General features: G+C 45.0%; 1 protein-coding gene across 1 annotated transcript in view; it reads left to right on the forward strand.

The window, feature by feature from the left end:
* The window catches only part of zc3h3 (zinc finger CCCH-type containing 3), a 45,170-nt gene that overhangs the window by 2,309 nt on the left and 15,777 nt on the right, over window positions 1–27,084 (forward strand). Inside the window, exons 3-4 of the mRNA XM_034530956.1 lie at window positions 128–279; window positions 23,297–23,450. Coding sequence (XP_034386847.1) covers window positions 128–279; window positions 23,297–23,450 — 306 coding nt within the window. The remainder of the gene's footprint in view (window positions 1–127; window positions 280–23,296; window positions 23,451–27,084) is intronic.

Genomic DNA, 27,084 nt, shown 5'->3' on the forward strand with positions numbered 1-27,084 from the left:
TGTACTCTTCCTTTTTTTTTTATGTACCTGTTTGCCAGACGGTGGCAGCAAATTTGGCAATAGATCTTTCTCAATATAATTGGCTAAATGGAACCGTTTTCCTTTACCATCTGTCCTGTGACCACAGTGGTAGTGGGTCAGAGATGAAGTACTCCCCGCGGGCCCGGATGCACAGCTCGAGCAGGAGTCCTGTCGGAGTGAAGAGGACACCCACCAGGGAGCTTGTGTCTTTTGGCCGACACAAGTTGAGGCGACTCTCCCCCACCTCATCAAGGACAAGTAAGAAGCACACACTTCAGACTGTGGTCTATGGGGTTGTTCCGCTCGGTTTCATGAAGGGCATTTATTATACACAGTTCTTCTCTCCCACGAGTTTACCCTGACTGACTACTCCAAATGGGTTGTCCACCAAAATGCTCTTCTGGGAAAATAGTGTCACACGGTCAAAAGGGAACATGTGTAACCTGGTTGGTGACGGTACAACTGTGTTGTCTGCGGTCTGATATTAGAAATCATGGAACCGTGTAGCTACTTCTGATGAATCTATTTTTAATACTCCTTCTCCTCTCCCCTCACTTACAAGCATGTGGATCTGCGTAACCGTACAGCTGAACCTTCGAGATGGGTCCGAACTCTCACCCACTACTTAGTCCATAAGAATTACACCTTATGACCATCTGGTGGTGCTATGACAACTTGTTTTGGCGGTCTGTTGGGCATTCATGTTCTTAAGTCACAACCAAATTAGTCACACATAATAAATATATATATATATATATATATATATATATATATATATTATGCCGTAGACTCTCTACTAAAGACATTATGTTTTGTGCTCTGTTCTGACATAAAATATATATATCAGTGCATTTGACAGCTCTTTCACACAAAGACATCTTTCTGTGGATTCTCACTTGGTTCGTTGCGTCTTTTTACTTCATTTTCTTTCCACTTTTTGTGGCATTGTTTCTCCCGTTCGACGCTTGTGTTCAGTTCTGCTCAACCTGTGCCCCACTCCTGCCTCTACTACGCACGGGAGTATTGTTTGCACCACTGCTTATTGTCATAGTGCATTATTGTTGCTAGTTGATGTAATATACTTGCTGATCATTCAATCAACCTGCGATTTTGATGTGACACTGCAGGTTTCTTTCCCATTAGTATATTATTTATTATTAGTATATTATTGTTCCAGTGCTTAACTGGTATGTTGTATGGAATTGGGAGTATATGACTCTGACAGCTGCTGTTACAGCGCTCTCCAGTAGAGGGCAGGAGCTCACATCCATATGTCCTAGTAGGGGCTTTGTGTTGCTGGCTGTCAGTACAGTGAGGCTTACAGGCACACTCTAAGGGGAGGAGGGGGTGGGGAGGTTAATTGATTGCCCAATTCAGCCGTGATGGCGAACAAGTGCCGATAGCGGGTAATTTGCAGAGGTGGAGGCAGGCAGCGCCACTGCTATCAAGCCCTGGCACCGCTCTCCCTCCAGTAGATAAAAAGGAGCTAATGCATAATTATCCTTTTGCAAATTGGATTGTTTTAACGAACTGTAGAATATAGGCCTAACCTGATGGAAAGCAATCATTGTTTTTTTTGTTTTTTACGGCTCCCTCTCCTCCCTCCTCTTGCCCCTCCAACCCTCCGGTCATTCTGCGTGTACCCTACACGCCTCGTGCCCATCTTGGTGTAATCTCCCATACTCAATGAAGTCAGAAGACATTAGAAAAGCCATCACTATTAACATTAGGCTTTATTCGTCCCAATGGTTCTGCGGCCAGGAGTCTGCCTCTCTTTTTCTGGTTCTTTTAACTTTTTGTGTCCTTCCTCACACCACCTACATTCCCCCCCCTCCCCTCCTCCCCTTTCCCTTTCAACGTTTCTCCATGTACTTTTAACATTTGGGGACCCTGCATGGCCCGCAGCGGGGACACAGGCGCCTCTAATTAAAGACGGGGACTCCAAATGGGAGACACGGGAAAGGTGGAGCAGGGGTGAGCGCAGAGGAAGATGGAGTGAGGGCAGCTGCTCGTAGCCGTCTGCGCCTCCGATAAGAGCTGCTAATAAAGAGCAAATTGAATTACTAATGATGGGAAGCAGGAGTCCCTATAGATGAGCCCCCAGTAAAAAAAATAAAAATAAAAAAAAAAACCTTATGACCACTCACACATGCATGATAATACGCTCGCAAACAATGTTTCTTAATTTCCTCCCCGATGGCCGGCTCGAGCCTCTTCTCTCTCCGCATTAGGGGGATGGGGGTTTCCTGAGGTGCTCGGTTATCTGTGGTTTAATTTAAAGAGGGCATAAACCTAAGTAAGCAGTTAGGGCTGTAATGAATCCAGAGGTGTATGTGAATGAACACATCTGTGTTTGCGTGTGCTCGCGTGCGCCCGGAGACAGCCACGTAGCCCAGATAATCTAATAAAGCAGATAAATGTCAGGAGAGGAAGAGTGCTGAGCCGTGTGGCTTCAAGCCCCATGTGACGGGCTTCTGGAGTGTTTTTAGGTCTCTATCTTGCTCTGCCCCCCCACCACCACTACCATCCCTCATCCAGTCTTCTCTCCGTGGCTGTCGTCACCGTTCTGCTAATATGCCTTGTGACTTTTTAAGCCCAGTACTGCAAATCACTTTGCAGACTGCAGGCAATTTCTGCATAATCTTGTTCTTGGTCTGAAGTGAAATGCCATGCGAGTTCATCTGAATGTAAAAATTACTTTCTGGAGAAAAATAAATAACCGAAAGAGTTCTCTAACCCATCATACAATATTTATTTACTTGATGATGGGGTATTGTTTCCCATTTATTTGCTCTTTTGTTTAACTTATTTAATTGTTTAACCAACTAACCGTTTCAACTCTGCAGGGATTAGTAGCAGATTGCCTTTTCTTTCTTTTTCTTTTAAAAGACACTTAAATATGAAACTGCCACTACATATTATTGAAAGACAAAGTGCAAAAGTTGTGTGAGCATATTCCGAAGGGAGTCATTGTACATGTAGGTTAAATGGAAATGTTGGTCATGATCATCCAGTAAAAACGCACACGTCCATGTTTTGCAAATGTTTCACATTTGTCTTTGTTTGAAAGTCCACATCCGCGGTTTATGTTGATGGTGGTGCTATTGATTTGAATTGATCGAATAAGTGCAGGAGCACATTCCTGGTAGAGGTATCATGAATGGTGTAATTGAACTGTGGAGGCTGTGGGTGAAATGATGTTGTATCAGAGTTGTCAAATCCTTTCTCAGGTTTGGTGTCCAGTGCATCTTAAAGCTAGTTGGTTACTTTCATAAAAATAACTTTTCATCATATTTGCTCAAACTGTCACTATATCCTGACGGAAGTGCACCAAGTGGATAATCGGTTCCTCTGTCTCCTCCTAGTGCTCCTAATGACTCTTGCAAGATCCCACCGCTCCCGCAGGAAACAACCAATCTGAGCCCAAAGACTGTCTTGAACGCAGCTGTCAATCACTGCGCGTGAACTCCAATCAAACGTCGTGCCAATTTCTCGACCTCAAATGTTTTCAGATTCACATTTGAGCTTTTGGTAACCGCTTCGCTGTAAATCGAGAGGGTTTTCTGTGGGCGGTGGAATCTTGCAAATGCCATTTGGAGCTCTAGGGGGAGGCAGAGGAACCAGTCTCACCTACTACTTGTCAGGATATTGTGACATTTTGAGCATGTGTGACAAAGAGTTATGTTCAATAAAGTGACCAGCTGGAGCTGTAAAACAGGACTTCTCTCAGGTACACGCCGTCACCAATTCAGACCCCCTACATCTGTTTTTCCAAACTAAACTCTTCTCTTATTTCTCCAGAGTTATGCATTTAGATGGAGATGTGTCCATTGGCTACTCTAGTTTTATAGCTTGGCTCGTACCCTGTTTGTGTAAGTCATAAAACATGCACACACACACACACACACACGCACGCACACACACATGTCAGATTGTTTGTGTGCTGAAGTAGGAGTGGCTCTCTTACAGTGCCAGCGTACCAACATGCTGAACCCCCCCCCCCCAACCCAATACCTTTGGAGCCCATTACCACCACAGACTAATCCCCCCCTGCTCCTTCAGGGATCCTGTTACCGTGCCTACAGTGATCCCATTTATTTCCCCCATAAATCACATGTGCTGTTCTGCATCGGGGTCCGGCTCCCTCCCTCTGACCTTTCCCCACTTTCTCCAGTGATCTGCATGTACCACGTACTGTATGTACGGCGCATTCGAACATGATGAAACTTCCGTGTCACAGAAATTCTGCCGATTGCGGCGGGTTCTCTAAATACACGAGGGCACTGATGTCGACTGCATTTGACGTGTGTCAAAACCCATGCGTCCATGCTTCTCCATGTCGTGTTGCTAGTTGTTGTGCACGCACTCATCAGGGTAAACCTATTGCATTGATGCACTGAAACGCTTCAGAAAAAAGGAAACGTGTGGATTTTTGGCATCAATCTAATAGGACTCGCTGTTGGATGTTTATCAGTCAATTACAGCCGAAGTTTACTGTCCATGTTCTGAATATTCTTAAAATTAACTTACTGACTTAAATAGTAGTTCAGGTCTCACCCATAACATTTGTGATTCGTTCAAGAAAATTCAGAAAGGAGTAGTAGAGAAGTGATGCTTTAATCCGACCGTTTAATTTGAAGACTTTCAGATGTAAAAGGAAAATTTAACGACATGAAATCTAATGAATCTAACGACCAATTTGTAAACATCAAACTCTCCTGTTGCCACACAATATTACAGCAATGTATATTGTGAGTCGTCGTTTTCTCTTCGGCATTCTCTCAGTCTTGATTAGAACAATGCTTATTGGCTGCGCCTTGAATCGCCACGTCAACATCCGGGAAGTAAGAAAATTAACTTTCCCCCCCCCCCCCCCCCCCCCCCGACGTTACTCTTTTAATATGACATTGTCTCGTCTTTAGGACAGACTGCACTCTAAAGCCCAGTCTGTCCTTTTTTGACTTGGCAGGACGCACGCACGCTCGTTTATTTTTGTTTGTTTCTTTGCATCACTCTCTGGTTCACACTTGCTCCAGTTTCTCCCACTTTTCCTTCACACCGCGCTCCCATCTCTCACTTACGCACGCACACACACGCACGCACACACATGCACACACGCACGCAAGCACGTGCACGCTCACGCAGCTTATAGACAGAACCTTTTGGACATTAACTCACTGTTTGTTTGGACATCGCGGCACACAGCTGGTGTTGCTATGTGCATACTGGAAGTGCGTGCGTGCGTGTGTGTGTGTTTGTGTGTTTCTCCCATCAGCTGCTTTTCTGCATACCGTTCTCTGAATGCCATTCTCCAGTGCTCTCATAGTATTATCAGTTGGATGACACACACGCACACACTTGCACTGTGTGGACCTTCACCTAATGGGCACACACACGCACACACTGGCATTCTGCTCATTCCTCTGCACTTTCTCAGGCTCTCTGTGTCAAACAGGTGGACCCCTGTCCTCTCGCTCTGTCTGTGTCTCTGTCTGTGGTGTTCGTTCTCCTCCTTTCTCTTTATATCTGTCACCATTTGTCACACAGACACACACACACACAGACACACGCTCTGCAGGACACCCACACACATTCATCGAATCCCGCCAGGATTAGGCCATTACCATAATGGCAGAAACTGCTGTTGCCACTGCACACCCGGAGGACGAGTGGTCCAAATGTTTTTTATTGTTTTTCTGTGTGTGTTTCATTATTTAAGTCTGGGGGGGGTGGGGGGCGAGGAGTAGCTCCAACCGTTGCATGCATTTATCCTGGTGCCTGCTATAAACGGTATGGCCATTCGGTTGCGTGAAATATTCAGTTTCTCACGTTAGATGGTGTCTTGTGCAGGACGGGCTCAGTATAGCTCTCCGCCACGGGTGCACGGTAACACTTGGCATTTTGATTAACCTCTAAGGACCATGGGAGGCCAGTGATCAGAGGCCTGTACCTACAGTATGCCCACATGAGTAACTCCTACCCATCTGTGTCGTGAGACCCCCTCCTCCCTCCACGCACTCTCATCAAACTGTCAACTGGCCACAATTAAAGACCGGACTCATTGGAGATCTCGTTGGCCTCGAAGACTAGTGAGCACGCGAAACCTTGGTCAAATTACTTTTTATGTAAAAAAATAATAACAATAATAATTCTCAAGGGAACTGTGTGAGACCTTTTTAAGAAACAAGTCTCATGGTTTTTGATGTTAGCTCAGAGTGCCATTTGCCATTGTGAGGGGGGGTGCTTTTATCCTATGCATCTATGGGGGGGGGGGGGGGGGGGGGGGGGGAGGTTAGCGGCATGTGTTGAAATGTATTATCAATATTATTGAGTCCATACACTTTAGCCTGAGATGGCTGTGCCTCCTACCCAGTTAAGGAGGTAAATGTTTTCTTGGTATCCAGAGGAGTGGTCCGTGTGCCAGGCTGTCCAAATAAATCAGAAACCTAACCTTTTTATTATTCTATTATTTGAGAACCACATGACGGGCAAGGTCGGTGTCATTTATTGGTAAATGGCTTGGCCGTGGTACGGGGTGTCGCCCCCTCTTTTAGCTATATGGATACGAATTCCACTGATAGTCAAACTTTCCACTATTCAAAGATTCCTCATGATGTCGGCGGCCTACAGACTGCAGTGTGCTATTTATTTCAGTCATTAAAGTCTCCAATGCACTAAACAACATCGTAATCAGAAAAACTGTTTATTCCGTAATGCGTATCGGCCCTTTTGGTCGTGTTACATAAAGCATGTGTGTGTTCTGGTAACAGGGCGGGGAAAAGTTAAAGAGCCCATTAGGAGCAACTCCATAAATCTTCACCTTTTGCCAGCTGGAGGAGAGCAGGCTGGTATAGCTGCCCAGCCCTTAACCCTGCTGTACCCCCGACCCCCCCCCCCCCGACCCCCCCCCCCCCCCCCCCCCCCCCCCCCCCGACCCGACCCTCCATATGTCTGCACACACTGATGTGTTACCATAATAATCATTGGGGGTTTGCCGTTTACGTGGGAAGACGAGCAAAGAGCCTGAGGAGCGCTTGGCATGTTAATTATGTCGCACGCACATGGACACATGGGAGTGCAGGGATTGTATGACTGGGGAGGGTGGAGGTGGGAGGGGGGAGGGGGGGTTGCTGGTTGCTCATTATGACCAAGGCAGGGTATCTGGGCACTGGGCATTGCTGTTGACATGAGGGGTGGTTTATGACTTCAGGGTCTTGGGGATTTCTAGGAGGTTTCTAAATTGCTTTAGTTTAATTGCGTAACGCAATCTTTTTTTAAAGGGTTTAACTTAAGGACATCTATATCCGCCTTGCAGAGCCAGAGTCGAGCTGTGGGTTCTTCTAAATCAGTCGTCAGGCCTCTTTTTGCTTGGCGCGCTCATTCCAGCTGCCTTATGGGACACTTATGGACAGATTTTAAAGGCTGTGGAAAAACTTAATTAACAAATCTACCGCCTCACTCTTGGCTGGGACACGAACACATGCTTGCGATGGGTTTGTTTTCATCACACGGGAGTTTTGTGGACGACGTTGTTTTTGTGTGTCCTTTCTCGCTGGTTTGAAGAGGGCAGGGCTCAGTTTTGGGAGGGGGGGGTGGGGGGGGAAATAGGTGATGTCACCTGTTTTTGTTGTTGTACCACTGTCAACCAAGTGTTACCAAACCAACACCCCCGCAGCCCTAATGAAGCTGATTGTTCTGAGAGTTACAGTGTCCCACCTAAGGATGTTTTTCTCCATGCTTTAATTAGATTTTTTTTTTGTCATGGAGAAATACGTAATACACTTCAAACGGTGCTTTAAAAAGAAAAACCATGGCGTCAATATCGGTTGCAAATCTTCTGTTGGCCTAGCAGAAACACTTTACTTACGACAATTTGGGCTCCATCTGTTTTCATCCGATTTGTTTAAATAGTTAGAAAGCTAAATATTCATCAACATTGAGATCGACATCAACACTCGAGCGATTTCTCCTAAGAGCGTCAGACAAGTCGGGTAATAAAAAAGCCCTTCTTATTAAAGCAGAATGCAAAATGCTGCTCTAATTGTAGTATGTATACTAATAGCTATAAATTAGAGTTTAGACAACGCGTAGCTCTCATATCGGGATGAAATGTTATGTTCATGCACCACCCAGCTCTTCAAGTGCGATCCTCTTTACTTCGAAGACCCAATTTTGGGATGAGTGCTTGAAAGGGGTCAGGTGTTGTGAGTACTGCAGATGTCACAACGGCCACACACACACACACACACACACGCATAACCACAGAACACAAGCTATTCTCAATACTTTCCACACTTTTCTCACTTCACTCTTCCTCTTTCTGGTCCTCTATCTGCAGTCACATTCTTCTGATTGCTCACCATCACTCTACTACCGTACCTCCTCCCTGTCCACTGGGACTAAACGTATTCCCCTAATTAATGTCTTGGCTGCAAGTCTCGGTATGCTGGGGGAGCCAAGTAGGGGCCAAGACCCATATGCCTGTAATGCTAGTGAATTTTGTGTGGTCATGTGAACTGATCATCCCTCCTAGCTCAGTACTCAAGTTTTATGACCGTAAGCTCTTATCGTTTTTATCTCTGTCTTTCCGTCTATCTCCGTCTTTCTGTCCCACTTTCAATCTTATGCCCTGCCTCCCTCCCTCCCGCTCCACCTGGCTCTCCATCCACACTCCAGAGCCAGACTCGAGGTCCAGGCCCCAGGCGGAAGAGAAACCTGACCCTTTATCTTCTTGGCTTTTTTTTTTTTTTCTTCTTCTTTTTTTTTTTTTAGCCATTCCAACTTTCCATTTTAGTCATACCAGCCTGGACACCCGAACCCCCCCGAATCTATTCTGGTCTTGTTGAGTTATTCACTGACCCTCTACTCTCTCCCCCCACCACCACACCGGCCCCTACTACTCCTTTTCCTCACATCTAAGTACCTCCTGTCCTTTCTATCCTTTGCGTCTTTTTTCCTCCCACGGGGAAACGTAAGCCCCCCCCCCCCCAACCCCCGGTATTTGACTGTATGCCTCCAGCCACGATTGGCATGCACACGTCTGAGCTCGATTCCCAGACTTCTGACTTGCAGACAGAGGGTAAGCTCCTTAAGCCCACCATAACCTCCCTACAGGTGTGTGTGTGTGTGTGTGTCCAGATTGAACCATTAGGAATAATGTTGTCAGTGTTTGCTGAAGAATCTGCTTCAGACAGGTGTAAACCAAATGATTGGTCGCCCGCTTTTTCTCCTTCTTAAAAGGCTAATTCAAGTTTATTACTTGCTTTTTTTATAGTTTGAAGCCAGCAACTTGTGAATTTTGGCTGAAAAATAACTAAATGGCTAATTAATCAAGTTTCATCTTCAGTTTGTATTTGGTGAATGACGATAGTGAAATCCCTCACACTATTGAAAAATGTTTCAATAGTGTGAGGGAGATAAAGGATTCAAAGTTTTCCTGTGCAATGAGTTGTTACTACCCACATTTTGAGTTTCTACTCAAAATACAGTGATGTGGATAATGTGGATAAACCGAATGCATCTGCGTATCACTCCAGTCCTAAAAGACCTCCACTGGCTTCCTGTCTCCCAACGGATCCACTAGCAAATCCTGGTCTTCATCTTCAAAGCTCTTCACCAACTGCCATGATGGCCGACACCATGGAAATATGAGCCAAGTGGCAATAAAGTGGAATGTCTCCATTTCACTCATCTGCTTCTCCTGATTCCTCAATCACACCCAACTCCCCCTCCATCCAGCCTCCCACCCCCTCACCCTCTTCATGTGTCCTTCTCCTCCTCCTCCTCTACCTCCTCCACAGGGCCTCGGTTGTGTTTTGGTATTTAATAATGAATGATTGTTTGTGTTTGTCAGTCAGCATGCTCTTGTTAAAGTGCTTTAAGATAACTGCTAATTCCAGCAGGGCTGTATTGATTAGCTGCGCTGGGTGTGGATTGTTTTATAGCCAGAGACGAGCTCTGCATCCCCCTCATCACCCTTCCCATGCTCCTTCAGTACCCTCTCCTCCGCCACCCCCAACCATCTTCAAGGGTCTCTCTCTCTCTCGCTCTCTCTGGTTGAATAATTAATGCTTAACCTATTTAATTAGTGAGATTTGCTCTGAACAGAAGCAGAGTAATTGAGTCCTCGACTCCGTGTGCGGTCGACGGGGGGGGGGGGGGGGGGGGGGGTTGTGTTTATATGTGTGTCTGTGTATCTGCTGCACGTACCGTGATCGCCGCATGACGTGGCTCACTTCCTCAGTTGAAACGATCCGTGTGATTTAAAGTGACACCTTGGCTTCGACGCGACTGTCAGTGAGCGGACATTAGCGCCATCGGCATCCGCCGGGAGCGGAGGTGTTACCGTTTCGGCAAAGCACTGGAAGCTGTGGTACTTTCCAGCAGTCGCCATGCCAGTGGGGGTCTGGCATGGAGGTCGGAGAGGGGATTGCGGGGTTGGAGGGGTATGCAGCGATAGGTGGAGAACTCAGACTGTGCGCTCTAGTTGTGATATTATTAACTGTTACCAAAGGCCAAAATAATGATGGATCGTCTTTGGTGTTGTAATTGAGGCTCAACACGCTGCATTCTGAACAAATGGCCGGGTACTGAATGTTCCAGGAGCCGCAGTGCTCTGTCGGGACCATGGCTACCGGGGATCAACACGATTATCAAATATGTGCCCCTGTAACCCCTTACATTCACAATGTCAAACTGATGATATTATATAGGTTCAGAAAACATTATTTGCTCGTAAATGTGAAACTTCAAGGCCTCGACTTGCAGATGTTCATTGTGTTTTTGTAGCTCTGGGGCTTGTGATCAACGAGTGGACATTTTAAAGATATACCACTAAACGTTCATTCTATAAAATGTGAGAAATGTAATTGACGTCCAACTGAATTAAGAAATTAATTAATTGAAATTTGTGTGTTTTGAAAAGCGATATATAAATTCGATGTAGTATTATTATTATTATTATAACTGTCCAAAAACCATTGATATTGAATTTACAACTATATAAATCAGAGAAAAGCCTCACAGCAAGATGGTTGTGGGTTGAAACCCAATGTAAAATTACTTTTAATTGATTTTGATTGACGTTTTTGCCGATTCTTTCAATTTTCTTATTATTGGTTTAATCAACTAATTGTTTCAGAACTACATAGCTGAACGAAAGTTAATAGGATGATAATAGGTTGATGTCTTGATGATTACTTGGTCTGCTCCTAATTTAAAACCTGGCCGGTGGTGGGGTATCAGTGGTCAGTCAGCTGGCAGTGATAATGGTTTGACTCCGATCCCACATTGAGCACCAGCAGGCCAACACTGAGCTCAGAGAACGCTGTAGGTCTTGATTCCATCACGTCTTCTTGGGTCGGGGTCAGTACTATTTATACTCACCTGTGAGCGGGTGTTCAGCCAGATTCTAGACTCTCAAACACACACACACACACACACACACACACACACGCGCATTTAAAACATGCACCTGCAAATGTAGGCATTAGCACCAGTAGCTCCCACTGCATTCCTGCCAGTGAGCTGCAGAGGGGGCTCTGCACGTGTATACTGCTGGCTCAGCAACCTGAGCAACTGGTGAACTCTTGCCCCTGTTCACTGTTCATTTGACATATACAGTATATGCATGGACCTATTTCCAAAGATGGATCGGCTATCGGTGACAATGAGGCCCATTCGCTTATATTCTATGTTCGTGTCTGATTACATGCGGTGGACAGCGTAGCTGAGGGAACGAACAACAAATGGCTGTTTTGATCAGATTTCATACCCCAACCAGTTGTACGGCTACTTGCAATATCTGCAAAGCCAATGTTTCGAGGATTTTGAAATATGACGACCAACTTCGAAATCACTGCCTCGCCAACGAAAAGAAGTATTGAGTTTGAATATTAAGATGCATTTAAAAACATCAACTCTCAGCTGAGGGCATACAGCAAAGCACAAACTGTACACTTAAAAAAAACGCACACCTTTGCATTACAACGGCATTTAAAAAAGGTTGAGCAATAATGTTGAAAGGCGAACACAAGAGGTACATATAAATGACATAAAGCAAAGGGAGACAAAACATCTTATGCAACATAGACTCATCATATAAACAACTGGCACATTTCAAAAGGTAATGAATGGACAGAACATTTATTGTGGAGGACCTTTCTACCTGTGGGGGTGTTGCTCCAGGTACATTGGTTTATTCATAGCAGCAGGGCTGTTGAGTTGCAACATATTGAAGCTGCATGTAAGCAGGTTGACCTTAAGCAGCGTATGACAAAGAGCCGGGCTGTGGAATGAATGCAAACGTACAACAATAGCATAACATGGGTTACCTGCATCTTCATCAGTATCCTCACTTGTGGTTGACAGCACTTGCACACGTGCACTTTAATTAATGCACGCAAACACTCATTCTGAAATCTCGACTCAAACCCTAAAAAAAAAAAAAAGTGTCTCTTTTTTCCTGGGGGCCGCACACTGCTGTGTATCTGTAGAGGAGAGTGGAGAATGACTGTGAGCGAGAGAGAGCAGTATTGATCTGGGGCAGTTCATTTTCTGCTGTCCCTGGTGAGTTGCTCTGGGGGGAAATAGCTAGTTTGTCTCCTGTCATTGTAGCTTCAGAGTTAAAGAGGAGTACAGGAAAAAAAGAAAGAAAGCCACTTGTCTAATGGGGGACAAGAGCTTCACGACCGGAAAGTCTTCCTCGGGGATCACACCGTCCTCATTCGAGACCTGTAGAACGGTATGTCCACGCACAGGAGTGACACACCTGGACATGCATAAGGCTACAGTTTGCACATGTGTTCCTGGTAAATGTATCTACGCGTGGGGCTAATATTGTGTGGGCGCTGCTGGAGAAAGCGATATTGATTATTTGCCATTTACTGTCCCCTGCTCCCTTGTGAATTGCTCTGTGGGAAATGGTTAATTTGTCTCCTGTCTGGGGGGCTTTGCTGTGTGTAGGTGTGTGTGTGTGTGTGTGTGTGTGTGTGTGTGTGTGCGCGCCACATGTGTGTAAGCCTGTGGTGTGTGTGGTTAATTTGTGTCCTGTGTTCGGGGGGCTTAGCTGTTAAATACTTCACTCTGTCTCTATGGAGACACACACACACTGATATCATTGACCGTGTTGTTCAATGACAGTAATCCAGGACTGATTGCCAAATAGCCATTAATAATATAAACTCTATTGTAAACAGAGAAAGGGGGGGGGGGGGGGGGGGGGAAGAGCAGTTTCACCTGGTGCCCGAGCTGACAATGGTCCCGGGGACAGAGTGAACCATTAGACGCGTATCATTTTTACCAATTTAATGAAGATCATTTTGATAATCGGGCAGGCTCAGCTGACACACTCTCTTTCAGAGGCTGTAGCGGGCTCCGTTTCAAAGCTAAACCCAAGGAGTCCATTGGTACCAGCCATGTCATATGCTAGCTTGTCGGGACGAAGTCTAAATAATGCTCAGAAAAAACAACAACTGGCATAGACATTTTCAAAAGGGGTCCTTTTTTTTAATCCATCAAGTCACACCCCTGCTCCGGTACCTGGGCCATTGTGTGTCTGTGTGGTTTCCTTCAGAATGTGCTACGGGGGTCAAATGGCATGCCACATTGACACACGAGTCACTACACAAGTTGCTCACACACTGGCTAATGATGTGACACCACCAAGCAGGCAGTGTTGTCTTTATTTAACTATGCTGGAATACTCACTGCAAAAACTACACATTTCTCCTCTACTTTTACACTTCAGTAATCTGTGACATTATGAGGCTGAAACTGAAAAGTGCAGTTTTCTCCGTGACTTTATGCGGCGAATGCCTTGACTGCCGTTAGTCCAACCTAAAAGTTATCGAACGGAGGCTTTCAGCTGCTGTGACTTTGAAGGACTTTTTTATTCGTACATATGCCTCTGTGTATATCTGTTTGTGAGTGGACCATGCCAGCGGTTCAGCAGCGGTGTCCGTTCCTAGCAGATGCCCGCTCCCCCTGGTTGCGTTCAGCAATTTTAGCGGGCCACTGCCAGCTCCTCCCCCTGGCCCGATGGGACCAATTAGGCGCTTGGCAGCTGCACCCAGAATACCCCCCGTGGAATGAAGGGGGCATGTCGGGTGTGTGAAGATGCTGCACGGGAGAAGGGCAGACGGGGCTAAGGACAGACGTGTAGAGGTGGAAAGTAACATCACTGAGCCTGAGGCCTCCTCCACATGAGGAAAGGTTGGTGTGAGCATGAAGCTGCTGGAGAGCAGGAGATGACGATGAGGAAGGCGGGGGCAGATTGTTTATTCGGAGCCGGTCTTCTCCAGAGCACCTGCTGGTCCTCTTAACGAATCAGAGAGGGGGCGTGGACGCCTCTTGGCCCCCTGCCTTCACCAAGTTAGCGCCAAAGCCGACGAGCGACTCGACTGTCGCTCATCGCGCCGTCGTCCCCCTTTTCTCCCTCCTGCCCTTTAGCCCCTGAACCCTCACTTTTCACCTCCGGTAGATGCAGTGCCATGTCAAGATGTCACTGAGCTGACCATGGCCCGGGGCCAGAGTGAACCATTAGACACAAGTTGTGTCGTTATTCCAGCAGGCACTCTTCATTACACGGGGACTGAAAGGTCAAATATCGGTATCATTTCAAAGGGGCTTCTGTAAATCTATGCACTATAAATTATTGGACATGCCAACTGTTGCAGGTCACTTTCTTATCCCAATGCTGTCATCAAATGCTGCTATTATTTTTAATATAATGGCAGCATTGAACAACTAAGACTAAACTGTTACAACATCGGGATATATATGCACACAATGAAGCACAAGAAATAAAAAGGAGACGACAATCAATTTGTGTCTCAGATAAGAAAACAAAGCATTCTTAAATTCACCAAATGAGGACAATGATCGACGATGTGCAGCTAAATTATCCCAACCAAAAGAAGCCGTAAACTTAAACGCTCCTTTTTTCCAATTTCCTAACAGGCTATATGGACCAATAAAAAAGAGCTGATTAGAGCACCTCAGTGAGTAATGGGAAGTAGAGGAGAAAAAGTTTGTTATAACAAAATAGAAACTTAAAATGCACGGACTTACATCTATGTCCTGTGCAAAAGTATACGAACATCAACAAAAAATACACAGTTTGAACATGTCACTCCAAAACCAATGGGCATTCACCTACCTCCACTCTTTTAAGGAAGGCCCCCCCCCCCCCCCCCCCCCAAGGATGTGATGCATATTGTGTACGATGTGATGTAGTAAACCACTCTTAATGAACCTTGCCCGTTCCTTCTTTGCCAAATCAACATTTCATTTTTATTCCAGATAAATCTGCGGCGTGTTTTCTTTACTATTTACTATAATGTATGCCAGAAAATCCTCTGGAACTATCAAATCTTCCGAATTTATGATTGGCTAATACTGGCTTAAGGATTAATTGATCCTCAAAATACTTCTCTGCTGATCATTTCGGCTCTAGATGAAAGGAAAAAACACACAAACGCTTAATTGCAAACCTTTGGTAGTGTTTTTTGTTCCCTGACCTTGAAGGAGTGCTGAATCTGAGCCCGGCCTTTATCCCTTTTTTATGAAGGAAATGTAAGTAACACCTAAAAACCTTCCTTTACAGCTGTTGTCCTGTTTGTGCGGTTCTCTTTTTGACACTCGCGCGCCCCTCCACCTTCTCCTCGACCCGTACTCGCCCCCCTTCTATCTTAACGCTCTGACACATTCATGATGCGTGTGTGTCCCCCGGCGGGCTTGTACATCACCTCCTTGTCTCTCACTCAGTGGCTGAAACAGAAGTCGAGGGGGCCGGTGTTCGACCGGCTGACTGCGGCCCATCACTCACTGGCCCAAAAGAATCAGCAACATGATGGATGCGTACCATGCTGGTAACCTCAGTCCTGGTTTAAATCTACACCACTGAGTGAGTGTGAGTGTGAGTGTGAGTGTGAGTGTGAGTGTGAGTGTGAGTGTGAGTGTGAGTGTGAGTGTGAGTGTGAGTGTGAGTGTGAGTGTGAGTGTGAGTGTGCGTGTGTGTTGTATGTATGTAATGGCTGAGCAGTTCTATAATAATCTTAGACATGTCTTTGCCAATCAACTAAACATATGCGGTAACAGACAAAAACATAACATGAATCAGAAAAAAAGATCACAAATTAAAACATGACTTATCACGGCCTCCCAAAAAAAAAAAAGACCCACGTCTTTTTGCTCTCTCACTGTCTGTCTCTTCCCCCCCCTCCCAATCCACGCTCCTGGGGCCGCTAACTTCCTTGAGAGGTCTTGACGTGTATCGCCCGGGGCAGAGGTTCACATCCCTTGTGGAATCTTGCGTTGCCCTTAAGGGGTGCACTCACTTAACCTTGAAGCGCCCGTGTCACACTTACAGAAGGTTTCGTGAGGCGCGCTTACGAAATCACACACGCGTACACTTTCTGCGCTCACAAACGGATGCACATGTAACGTATGTAATAATGGCGGTCCTTAAGTGGACAAAGCCCCGGGCTCTTCCTCTTGATGCGTCTAATGTGATTGGCTGATTGACAGCCACAGTCATCCCTTTGACCCAACGCGACACCGTGTTTGTGTGTGTGTGTGTGTGTGTGTGTGTGTGTGTGTGTGTGTGTGTGTCTGTATGTGTGTGTATGACACATGTCATTGGACACACAGGAAATATTCCCAACGGAATCCCTGACGGATTCCTGATCACCACCACAGATTTTGTCCGCGCTCAGGGTCGGGGTCAAGGTCAGGTTCAGAGGAAATGCATGTTTTCATCATGTCTTGTTTACATTATTGATGTACTTTATGGCTACAGGAGCATATGGCTACTCTGGAAAAACACACACAGGGGCCATTATCATTTAATTATTCATCAAGGATGCTGTCAAGTCTCCTTGCATATTATTCAACAATTGGAAAAATACTTAGATATGGATTGTGCTCTCAACATGTGGACATTAGTGCACCTTTTAGTATGATGGTATAGTCTTTGAAAATGTTGAGTTTCGTACTTTTATGATGTAAACTTAATGCTGATTAGACACGATGGTCAAGGAAAATTGCTCACTTCGTCATTGTTAAAGCACGGCGGTTATGAGTGAGCTTTATTACATGGATATTATAACATTTAATATTTGAGAAGGATTAAACATGGAGCATTTTAGGAAACACTCTGGAGGTTGGTGAGAAGGTGATTAGCCTGGCATAAAGGCCACGACTAAAAACCGGTTTCATGTATCATGCTTGCGGTCAGCCTGGTCTGCCAACAGCCAGTCGCTGAACGCCGCTCCAAGAGCTCTTCTATTCTGTTGTTGTAGAATGAAAACGGGTCGACGGCTGTGATTGACAGCGGTTCTAAACCAATCATTGCAACGCTGTCCGTGCGAACTTGTCCGCGTTGTAAAAAACGCGCCCTAATTAACATGTCGTATATCATGCACAAAAAGTGATGCCAATATGAGAGTGGGTGGGTTTAGTTAGGTGTAGTTGCTGGTTTAGGTTTGATTCCAATTTGAACTAACTATTACGAGCAAATTATTAACACTGTATGCCATAGCAACAACCTACCAGCATACGTATGTGTTTTTTGCATTTGCCTGTGTGAGGCTGAGTGGTAGAATTCCCCCTGCCCTGGTTGGCCTGAGGTTCCCTGGGTCAGCTGGTATATGTTACAGCTGATGGCTCCACTGCGATGATGGACGAGGCCACAAGCCAGGAGCCCCCCCTCCCACCCATCATCACTACCACCACCACCTTCCTTCCCAAAACACACTCGTCCTGCTGAACACGCCTCTCTGTGGTGACATCACCACCACACTGGCTGACAGCTGGTGGCACGCACCAGGGGCCTCCTGTGTCAGTATGTGGCCCCCACACAGCCATCAGCCTGTCAGTCCGTGTCAACTCTTCATCCACATGCACATTAATGGAGCCCCTGAGTGCTCCTCTAAAAGAATCAAGCAGGCCCACCATACATAAATACTTTTTTTTTTTAAAAGAATATAATACTGTTTATTTTCTGGCGTCTGACTTGCAGACGAGCTCTAATTTGGTCATGACGCAGTACAGAACCGAAGGGCAATTGATTAATGTCAAGCCGTCCGTCTGTCATCACACTTACAGTTACTCCAGTTTCTCTGACGGCAGGTCTGTTTTTAGTCCGCAAGGAATAAATGAAGATCATATGCGGTGTTTCTTTTAAGGATTTGTGTTCTGTACCTTCAAGTTAGCAGAAAACAAGATGGCGGTGTCAGGTTTCCATCACGGCTGATTGGACCTCGAGCTGATAATTACCTGTGACTACTGCAGACTCATTTGTCCGGGGAGTGAATGTCGATTGTGACCTTTTAGAAGAAGGAAAAAACGTGCCGTCGCTCTCCGGTCGTCAAACTTTTTTAATAATATATATATATATATATATATATATATATATAGCTATTTTTCGAACTACATATCTTTGTGTTGATTGTTTAATAACAAGAAATTGCAGCACAAAAAGCTCAAACTTCCAGACCGCTATATAATGAGCTTAAAAACTGCCGAAATAATTGTTGACAAATGTTGAGAAACGTTTATTTCCTATCGCGGTGTCAAATGTCAGCAGCTAACGGGAACTAAACTTGGACCCGAGGTATTTTCTAGCAATGTAATTCATACTCTAGGAGTACATGATCTACTCTGATGCAGTTTTTTTAAGACCATGGAACGCAGTTCTGTTGCCAGGGCGGGGCACCAAACTCGGTCGACATCTCGGGGGTAGTTTGTCAGGAAGTATGACTGCGTGTCAAATACACAGATCATATTATCATAACCACTCTGGCTTACAGCGGGTTATTAGATTGTGGTTACTCCCTTGTTAAGTCTGATGTTAGCATGGTGCCGCCGTCTTCCGTAAGAGCGCTGGAGCAGTGGGAGTCAGAAGATGAGCCCCAGGGGACGGGAACATGGGATGGCAGGGGGAACAGGCACTGTCAATAATAAGATTTATTATCCATCGGGTCGTCCCAGGGAGGGGGCAGACGGAGAACGCTCTTCCCTGGAATTAGCCGTCAGGTATGGAGGGGGGTGGGGGATCCCTAAGAGGATGGAGGAGGGGGGGTGTACAGTGGCCTGTCAGTAGCCCCAGTCAGAGGGCTGAGGATAGAGAGCGTGGAAGTGGGAAGCCAACTTTGCTCAAAGTCTAGCCCACGCCACTGAGATGAGGCTCCGTCGTCTTAGGGCTGTGACTCCAGTTCAGCGCTCCTGCTACATCTGCCGCTTTATGTTGATGTGTCATGAGCTTTGAGTGGATTCCTCAGTCGGACTAACAGAAGAGGATCAGACCTGTTATATATATATATATATATATATATATATATATATATATATATATATATATATATCATAGAGAGGATAAACAAGGAATAAAATTACCTTTGAAGGGCTGGTCCATCAAAATGATATTGAGGGGTTTCTAGCAAACAGACTGTTAATGAAACTGATGAAATGAATGCTTAGCAAAGGCTGGGTGATGCAGAGCAAATCAAATGGCATGATTTTCTTGGCAAATTACTTCAATATTGATATTGCAACAATATTGTAGGGTTGAACATTGGTGCTTTTCCAAAAAATGAGATTTTGATTTTAAATAAGAAAAACAGTTTTGTGAATATAATAACCAAGTGAGAAAAGGTCAATAATAGACAGTCTGGTAAGTTCAGAAAATGATGTCATGCAGTCTTTAAAACCAGAATAAGACACTAAATCTTGGATGATATTAAGTCTCTTATCAAGATGTTGATATACCATCTATACTATTTCCATTGACATATTCCACAAGATAAAATATGTTGAATTCAACCATTTTCAATGTGGCACTGAGGCTGCAGAGCAGGCTACTAGCAGAAGGAGCGATGTGAGCAGCGGCTCGAGTAGATCATCTGTGGTTTCACTGCGGCAAGTTGGCGATGGATGGATGGATGGATGGCGTGCGAGCTGCATGCGTCCGCAAACGTTGTCTTCACAGCACAGAGTGCCACTTGGCTTCCCCCCCACACACACATTGCAAGGCAGGCCACTGTCAGAGGTCTATTAAGGGAAGATTGAGACCCCCCCCCCCCCCCCCCCCCCCCCCCCCCCCCCCCCCCCCCCCCCCCCCCGCCGTGTGTGTGTGTGTGTGTGTGTGCGCACACTTTCTCACTTGCTCATTGGTCATGGTCCTATAGTGGAAGATTGAGACCCCATTGCTCCCAGATCCACTCAACCAACACAACCTGCAGTGGTTTACAATCAGAGCAACACCGTCCATCCATCCCTGCTGACACACACGCACACAAACACACACACAAACAGAAGCGCACCAACAGTACAGCTCACTGTAGATGTCATTAAACAATAGCCGAGGTGGAACAGCTGTGTGACAGCGCCGTGGACATTGCGGGTGTCACGATGTTGGGCCGAGGGTTTAGCAGCAGATTGAGGGGCAGGTTGGGGATGGTGGGGGGAGGGGGGGAGGGGGGGAGGTTGCAGGGTGGGAATCGTAGCAGCCCCTTTGACAAGCCCTATTTGTCATCTGCCGAGACGCCCAAATAGCTCTGACTGCAACACCGATGGATTATGGGGAAAAAAGAGACTACGAGCCAGGCAACTAATCCTGTACAAACACCCCCACCTCCACCCATATCTTGTGCTGCCTCGCTTTTTTTTTAGGTAGTAGTTTTATCTTTCATAACCCAACACACGCCCTTTCAACCCACCAGCGAACTAGCGATATGGTGGAAAGCAGTAACACTGTATTGATAACGATATTTTTCCGCGCTGTTTTTATATTGCATACATGGAACAAAGCAGCGTTTGCCTACTGTTGTCACACCACTCTTGCTTCTTATTGTAATAGTCGGCTGAGATGAAAATGTCAAATGAGAAGCTGTAAAAGCCAATTTGAGCCAATCTGAACAGAACAGAACAAAAACTAGGGCGACACACGCTCACCGACGGCCCAACATTAGCCGGCGGTCGACCGATTGCGTATCTGTTTTTTTATTTTTTAAAAGGAAGGTTCATTCAACAACAAATAAACTGTACTCGCGCTGCCACTTTCAACGCCGTAACATCTCTGCTGACTTCCCTCTCGCCGTCACAGACACGCTGCCTCTCTCTCGGCCGGACCGGACACTAGCTAACGTAACGCCAGGCTGACAATGCACCTGCAGACACAGCTCACAACCTCGCAGATAAACAAATTGATGCGGCGGGGACTTTCTGTGGAACGGTGAACGCAGCTGGTGATGAATGATGGTTTTAACCTGCGTGTGCATTGCCTGTCGTTAGCGCTGGGCGGGTTGTTGGGCACCTCAACCACAGCTCCCCTGCATACGAGGCTCTAATCTTGTCGGTTAGCAGTTATTTGGCCTGTGAATGGGGCTGACTATCGGTCTGAAAAAAAAGACACAAAAAAAAAAATATATATATATATATATATAAATTAGCACCTATAGTAATAAACCCTCATTACACAGGAAACCTGTAAGTACACAAAAACAAGTATGAAAGGTAATTTTCTTTTTCTCTTGCAAATAGGTTTATATAACCTTGAGGTTAACATCTGAACATGTAAACAGTGTGTGTGTGTGTGTGTGTGTGTGTGTGTGTGTGTGTGTGTGTGTGTGTGTGTGTGTGTGTGTGTGTCGGCAGCCCCCCAGCTCGCAGTGATTTGTTCAACAGTAAATGTTTGTCTGAGATGAATTCTCCAGCTGATCCAGAGCTGCATCCCGGCTGACAAATGAAACCAGCGCCTGGGGGGAGGAAGTGTGTGTGTGTGTGTGTGTATAGAAGTGGAAATCGAATCATTTTATTGTTTGTCACCGCGGCCCTCGTGGTCACGGTTTGTTATTGGATGCTAATTAAAACGGCAACAATCTTGGCAATTGGCAATTAAAGACTTGTGAAAGAGGTGACGGCAAATGAGCTCCTCATCGGGTGCATGAACTCATTCTTTATCCCTCTTTCACACCTCTCTTCACTCTGTCTTTTCTCTACTCATTAGGAAGACAGAGTGCTGTCACTGACCAGCACAGTGAGTGATTGGTGGAGGGGGAAGACTAGTGCAGATAATGACATGCAAGAGGTTTTTTTGGGGGGGGGGAATGGAACAATGTAAATGAATACGGTGAACAATTGATTCATGTTGCATTAAATCTTGCTTTTCAGGCTGTAGCAGTGGAAGGTTTTTACCTTTTTTTTTTAATGGAACAACACGCAGCTTGTGGCGAATTGATTCATGGGTGGCTTCATTTTTTTTCTTCTTTTTTTTACAAACTACTGTAATTATTCACAAAGCTTTTAATCCGCGTCTGTGAAAGCGTGGGTAATAATTTAGCACTGATTTCTGTCAGTTTGGCCACTAAGTTTGTCGGTAATAATAATATTGTCCACACCCAACTAAATTGCTGAGATCTGGGAACATGATGTCGTCCTTTAAAAAAAAAAAAAGTGAAGAAACAGCCAGACAGGTTATGATTAACAGAGAAAACAAACCTAATTCAGTCAGGCAAGACTAATTTGATAGAAAGGCTTAACGACTTCTTAGAAATGAAATTGATTTAATGATTTGAGCGAGCACAATAGGAAAAGATGACCAGATTATGGAGACATGTTTTGAGTTGTGATTTCATGATTTCATAGCTGTTGTCACTCCATGAGGCGTACCGGACTATTGCTCAACGAGGTCGTGGCAAATTCTGTTTGGTTGAAGTGGAAAGTGTGAGTCTTTGGTCTTTTGAACTGAACGTCGACTTAGACGGCCCACAATGCAAATTCTGTTCTTTTGTGCGAGTACGCCAGCCTGAACGGGCCATCATAAAACAACATGATGGATACACAGCCAAAGAAATAAATAAATAAAAAAACACTTTTGTCCCCTTTTTTTTCTTCTATTCCGCTCTCTTCTCTTGCGCCTCTTCACTGACGGATCTGTAAAATGATATAACGAATGAGACTTAAAGTGAGGAGGAGGGAGGGAGGCCAGGCAGGAGGGATGAAGGCAGCGAGGGAAGAGACAGAGGATATGATTTATTAGGCTCGTAAAAATTCTGCCTTTGTTATTCCCTCTCATTTTTATATGTGAAGCTTATTAAAGAGCACACCTGCCAGAGTCCTCAGACAAACTTGTGTGTGTCTGCACAGTTGTATGCACTTGTATGTACATTATGTGCATTTGTTCACATACCCACTGCGTGCTTAGCCACGTTTCTGTGCGCGATCAGGTTCCAATGTGCAGGCTTTCGTACTGATCTGCCGACTTCTCCGTCCTCAGGTCCCGCCTCTTCCTCCCACCGTAGCCCCGCCTCTCCGCGGGTGTTCAGGTCACGCTACAAGATGGTGACCCGCCCGGGCTCCAGCCCCGCCGCACACACCGTCCACTACAACCCTGCCCTCTCTTGGAGAGCCAAGAGGATCCAGTCTGCGAGGTAATCCACATTAACAGAGACAAATACAAATACACACACACACACCTCCTGCAGGTCTGGGTTTAATGTGTCTCAATGGCTAATATCCCTCAGAGCAGAGCAGCGTCCTGTCTTTAATGTCACTGTCATGTGCAGCATGAGTGGAAGAGGTCGGAATTTATGGCGCTCATTTTTACACAGTAGATAACCCAGAGAATAAACCATTTACACCAGCGTGCTCCTCACATTAATTTACACCAGCGGGGAAAGTGTCTCACCCAGGACCGATACAGAGGGAGGAAGGGCGGCTGGTTCTTAATGCCATTCCAACTCTCACCCACCCACCCCACCTCCCTTCAGTTATCTAATGTTCATTCACAGTGAATACAGCATCTGCAATAGGACAATAGAATATTTGTCATTGTCGGTTCATCTAAGTATTTGTACATTTTAAAATGTATGTAGTCTATAAAATGTTATGATTAAGGGAAATTCCCATAAAAATGCAAAATGGCATTGCTCGTTTTGTCTGACAAATAGTACAAAACATTGTATAACTATTTAGTTCTTATCTGACTGACTTGATGGTTAGTTGTGGTCTTTTGGTCATTATTAGGTGACACACGTTACGTTACTGCCTTATTCGTGGCAGTAACTTAACCCTGTGGTGTGGAGCTTCTTTGCCTGCAGTGGTTTCATCTGGTTTGAGCTTTGTTGTGAAAGCTGTGAACAGGTTGTTGTGGTTGGTTTTGATGATCTGCTAATGTGAAGAGAATGGGTGATGCTCTTCCTGGAAAGTGACTTTGGTATGACTACCCTGTTGCACACACGCACACACGCACACACGCACACACACACACACACACACACACACACACAGGGTTTGAAGTGGCACCAATTCTGAGTTATAACCTAATTCTAGATTAGGCTTCAGATTAAATATAATCCTGCTATCCCCAAAGGTTTCCAGCCCTGTTGTGAGCACAACAAACAAAATGCCACGCAAACGTCTCAGACATCACAAAACCTGAGCACATGCATACAAATCTATCTGCTCTGTTGAGTTCGGATCTTTGTCTTTTAATATAGGTGAACCTACTCTTGAAGTTGTCTTAAATGTGGGTATGTTTGGCTAGCTCTTTATTAGCAAAGGCTTTATGTGCTTCTTTGCGTGTGTGTTGGCTCATTTGTGTAATCCAGATTTGGTGAGACAGAGGGGCCTGGAACGTGGCTTGACTCAGCCTCTGGTGACTTATTACTATTCATTTAGCTGCTGCAGTAAATATTGATTCATCAAGGGATTTTCAATTTGAGCCCTGTGACATCTTGTGAAATATCACCAAGTGTGTAGAAGTGAGGAAAGAGATAAGGAGGGAAGGAGGGGGACAGGTCGGGTCCCCAGGGATAGTGGATTATCCCCCCTCCCTGACACACACACACACACACACACACACACACACACACACACACACACACACCCTCCCATGCACTCCTTTCTCATGCTTATCTATCTGTTTAACTCCAAAGACCCTCGACTTGTATCAGGTTGAAGCCATTGAGTGGAGCATGAGCTCATATTCTCTGCTCTTAACTACTGAGTGCTGCTCTTCATCGTTGCCCTATCAGACCCACTGATCCCTGTCCTCATGTGTTCTCAGCTCTTATCTGTAGCTGGGCCCCTCACTCAGGGCCTGGCCTTCTTAAAAAGAAAAGAAAACAATTATTATTTAAATAAGAATATTCTATTCATTTATATAATAAGAATAATCCATTTAATTTATATAGCGCTTTTTAAGGTACTCAAAGACACTTTACATGTTACATTCATACACCGTAGACACAGCTACGGGGAGCAATTCAGGGTTAAGTGTCTTCAAGTGCTCAAGGGCACATCAACTAGGGCGGGGATTGAACGCCCAACCACCTGATTGAAAGATGGACCTGCTAACCACTGACCCCAAATATATATAAGTATATGTATGTATATATATATATGTGTATATATATATATATATATATATATATATATATATATATATATATATATATATATATATATATATATATATATATATATATATATATATATATATATATATATATATATATATATATATATATATATATATATATATATATATATATATATATATATATATATATATATATATGTGTATATATATATATATATATATATGTGTATATATATATATATATATATATATATATATATATATATATATATATGTGTATGTATATATGTATATATATGTGTATGTATGTATGTATGTCAACAGTGTACAACATTACATTTAGAATAATGTGTGAATTGAAGTCTAACACAATGAACTGTTGCATCAGAGGATGTATAACCTTTTAATCAAACATCAGTAATTGATAAGCACGCCTGTCTGTTGTCCAGTACCAGTATCGGTGTGATTTGTGTTGAATTCAAACTGCTGTACACAACAAAGAGCACCAGGAGATCCTTTTTAAGAGGATGGATTTAAAGGCGGAGATCATACCAATGAAACGCTGAAGAGGAAAATACAAATCGGTGGTACATTTCCACAGCACACTCCTACCCCCACCCCCCACCCCTCACCCCCCACCCCTCACCCCCCACCTTCCCGGGGGCCCGCATGGAGAGGTTTCCCGACCCCAGCACGCCGCTCTCTTACCTGTTTTCTGCCATAACGAGCGTGGCAGGTGATTTAGTGCCGGGCGGCAGTTTGAAGGAGCGAGGGAATCGGCAGCGGTATTTCAACCCCGGCCCCCAGAAAATAGATATAATCTCAACATTAACTCCATTAACAGTAGCAGGAGTTGAATTAAGAAAGCCGTAAAGCATGCACACTGGAGGATAAATTACAGCCCAACCCCCCCACCCAATCCTCTTCATCACTCTCACATCCCGCCTATTTTTCTCTCCACCGTCCCGTCTTTAGTTTTCTATAGTGATGCGTTTGCTTTGCTGCTGTTCTTTGTTTTGGTTATCTGTCCTCACTGTTTAATGACATATAATCACATCCTACACATCGCGTTTTGAGTCTCGTTTGTCTGCTCATTTCTTGGCTTCATCTTTTTCTAACTTACTTCTGGCATACCTACTTACACACACACACACACACACACACACACACACACACACACACACACACACACACATCTTAAATGAAGCGGGACCCTCCAACCCCCAAATAAGTATACTACCTTTGAGTACATCCGAACGCGCACACACACACACACACACACACACACACACACACACACACACACACACACACACACACTTTCTGTCCACGCGCTCATCTCCTTTAGTGCTTCGATATCGATCAGGACAGGATGTAAGAGACTGGGCAATAAAGTGAAGCTGCGCTCCCTCTTCTTCACTTCTCTCCTGCTCTTTTCCCGCATTCACTCCCTCATTCATCCCCTTTTATACCCCCCCCCCCCCCCCCCCCTCCCCCAATTCATTTACTCATTACTTATCACATCAGTCATCTACCAGTCACCTGCAGCCGTGTGTCGTGGTCCTCCTCGGCTGCTGTTCACACTGTGTACTCACCAAAATGATATTCCCCCTTCGCGAAAGAGGAGTTCTGTTCATTACAGTCGGAACTCTTATTTTTGAGTTGGATTTGATCGGAGCGCG

This window comes from Cyclopterus lumpus, chromosome 4 (genome assembly GCF_009769545.1).
Source record: "Cyclopterus lumpus isolate fCycLum1 chromosome 4, fCycLum1.pri, whole genome shotgun sequence".
Lineage (NCBI taxonomy): Eukaryota > Metazoa > Chordata > Actinopteri > Perciformes > Cyclopteridae > Cyclopterus > Cyclopterus lumpus.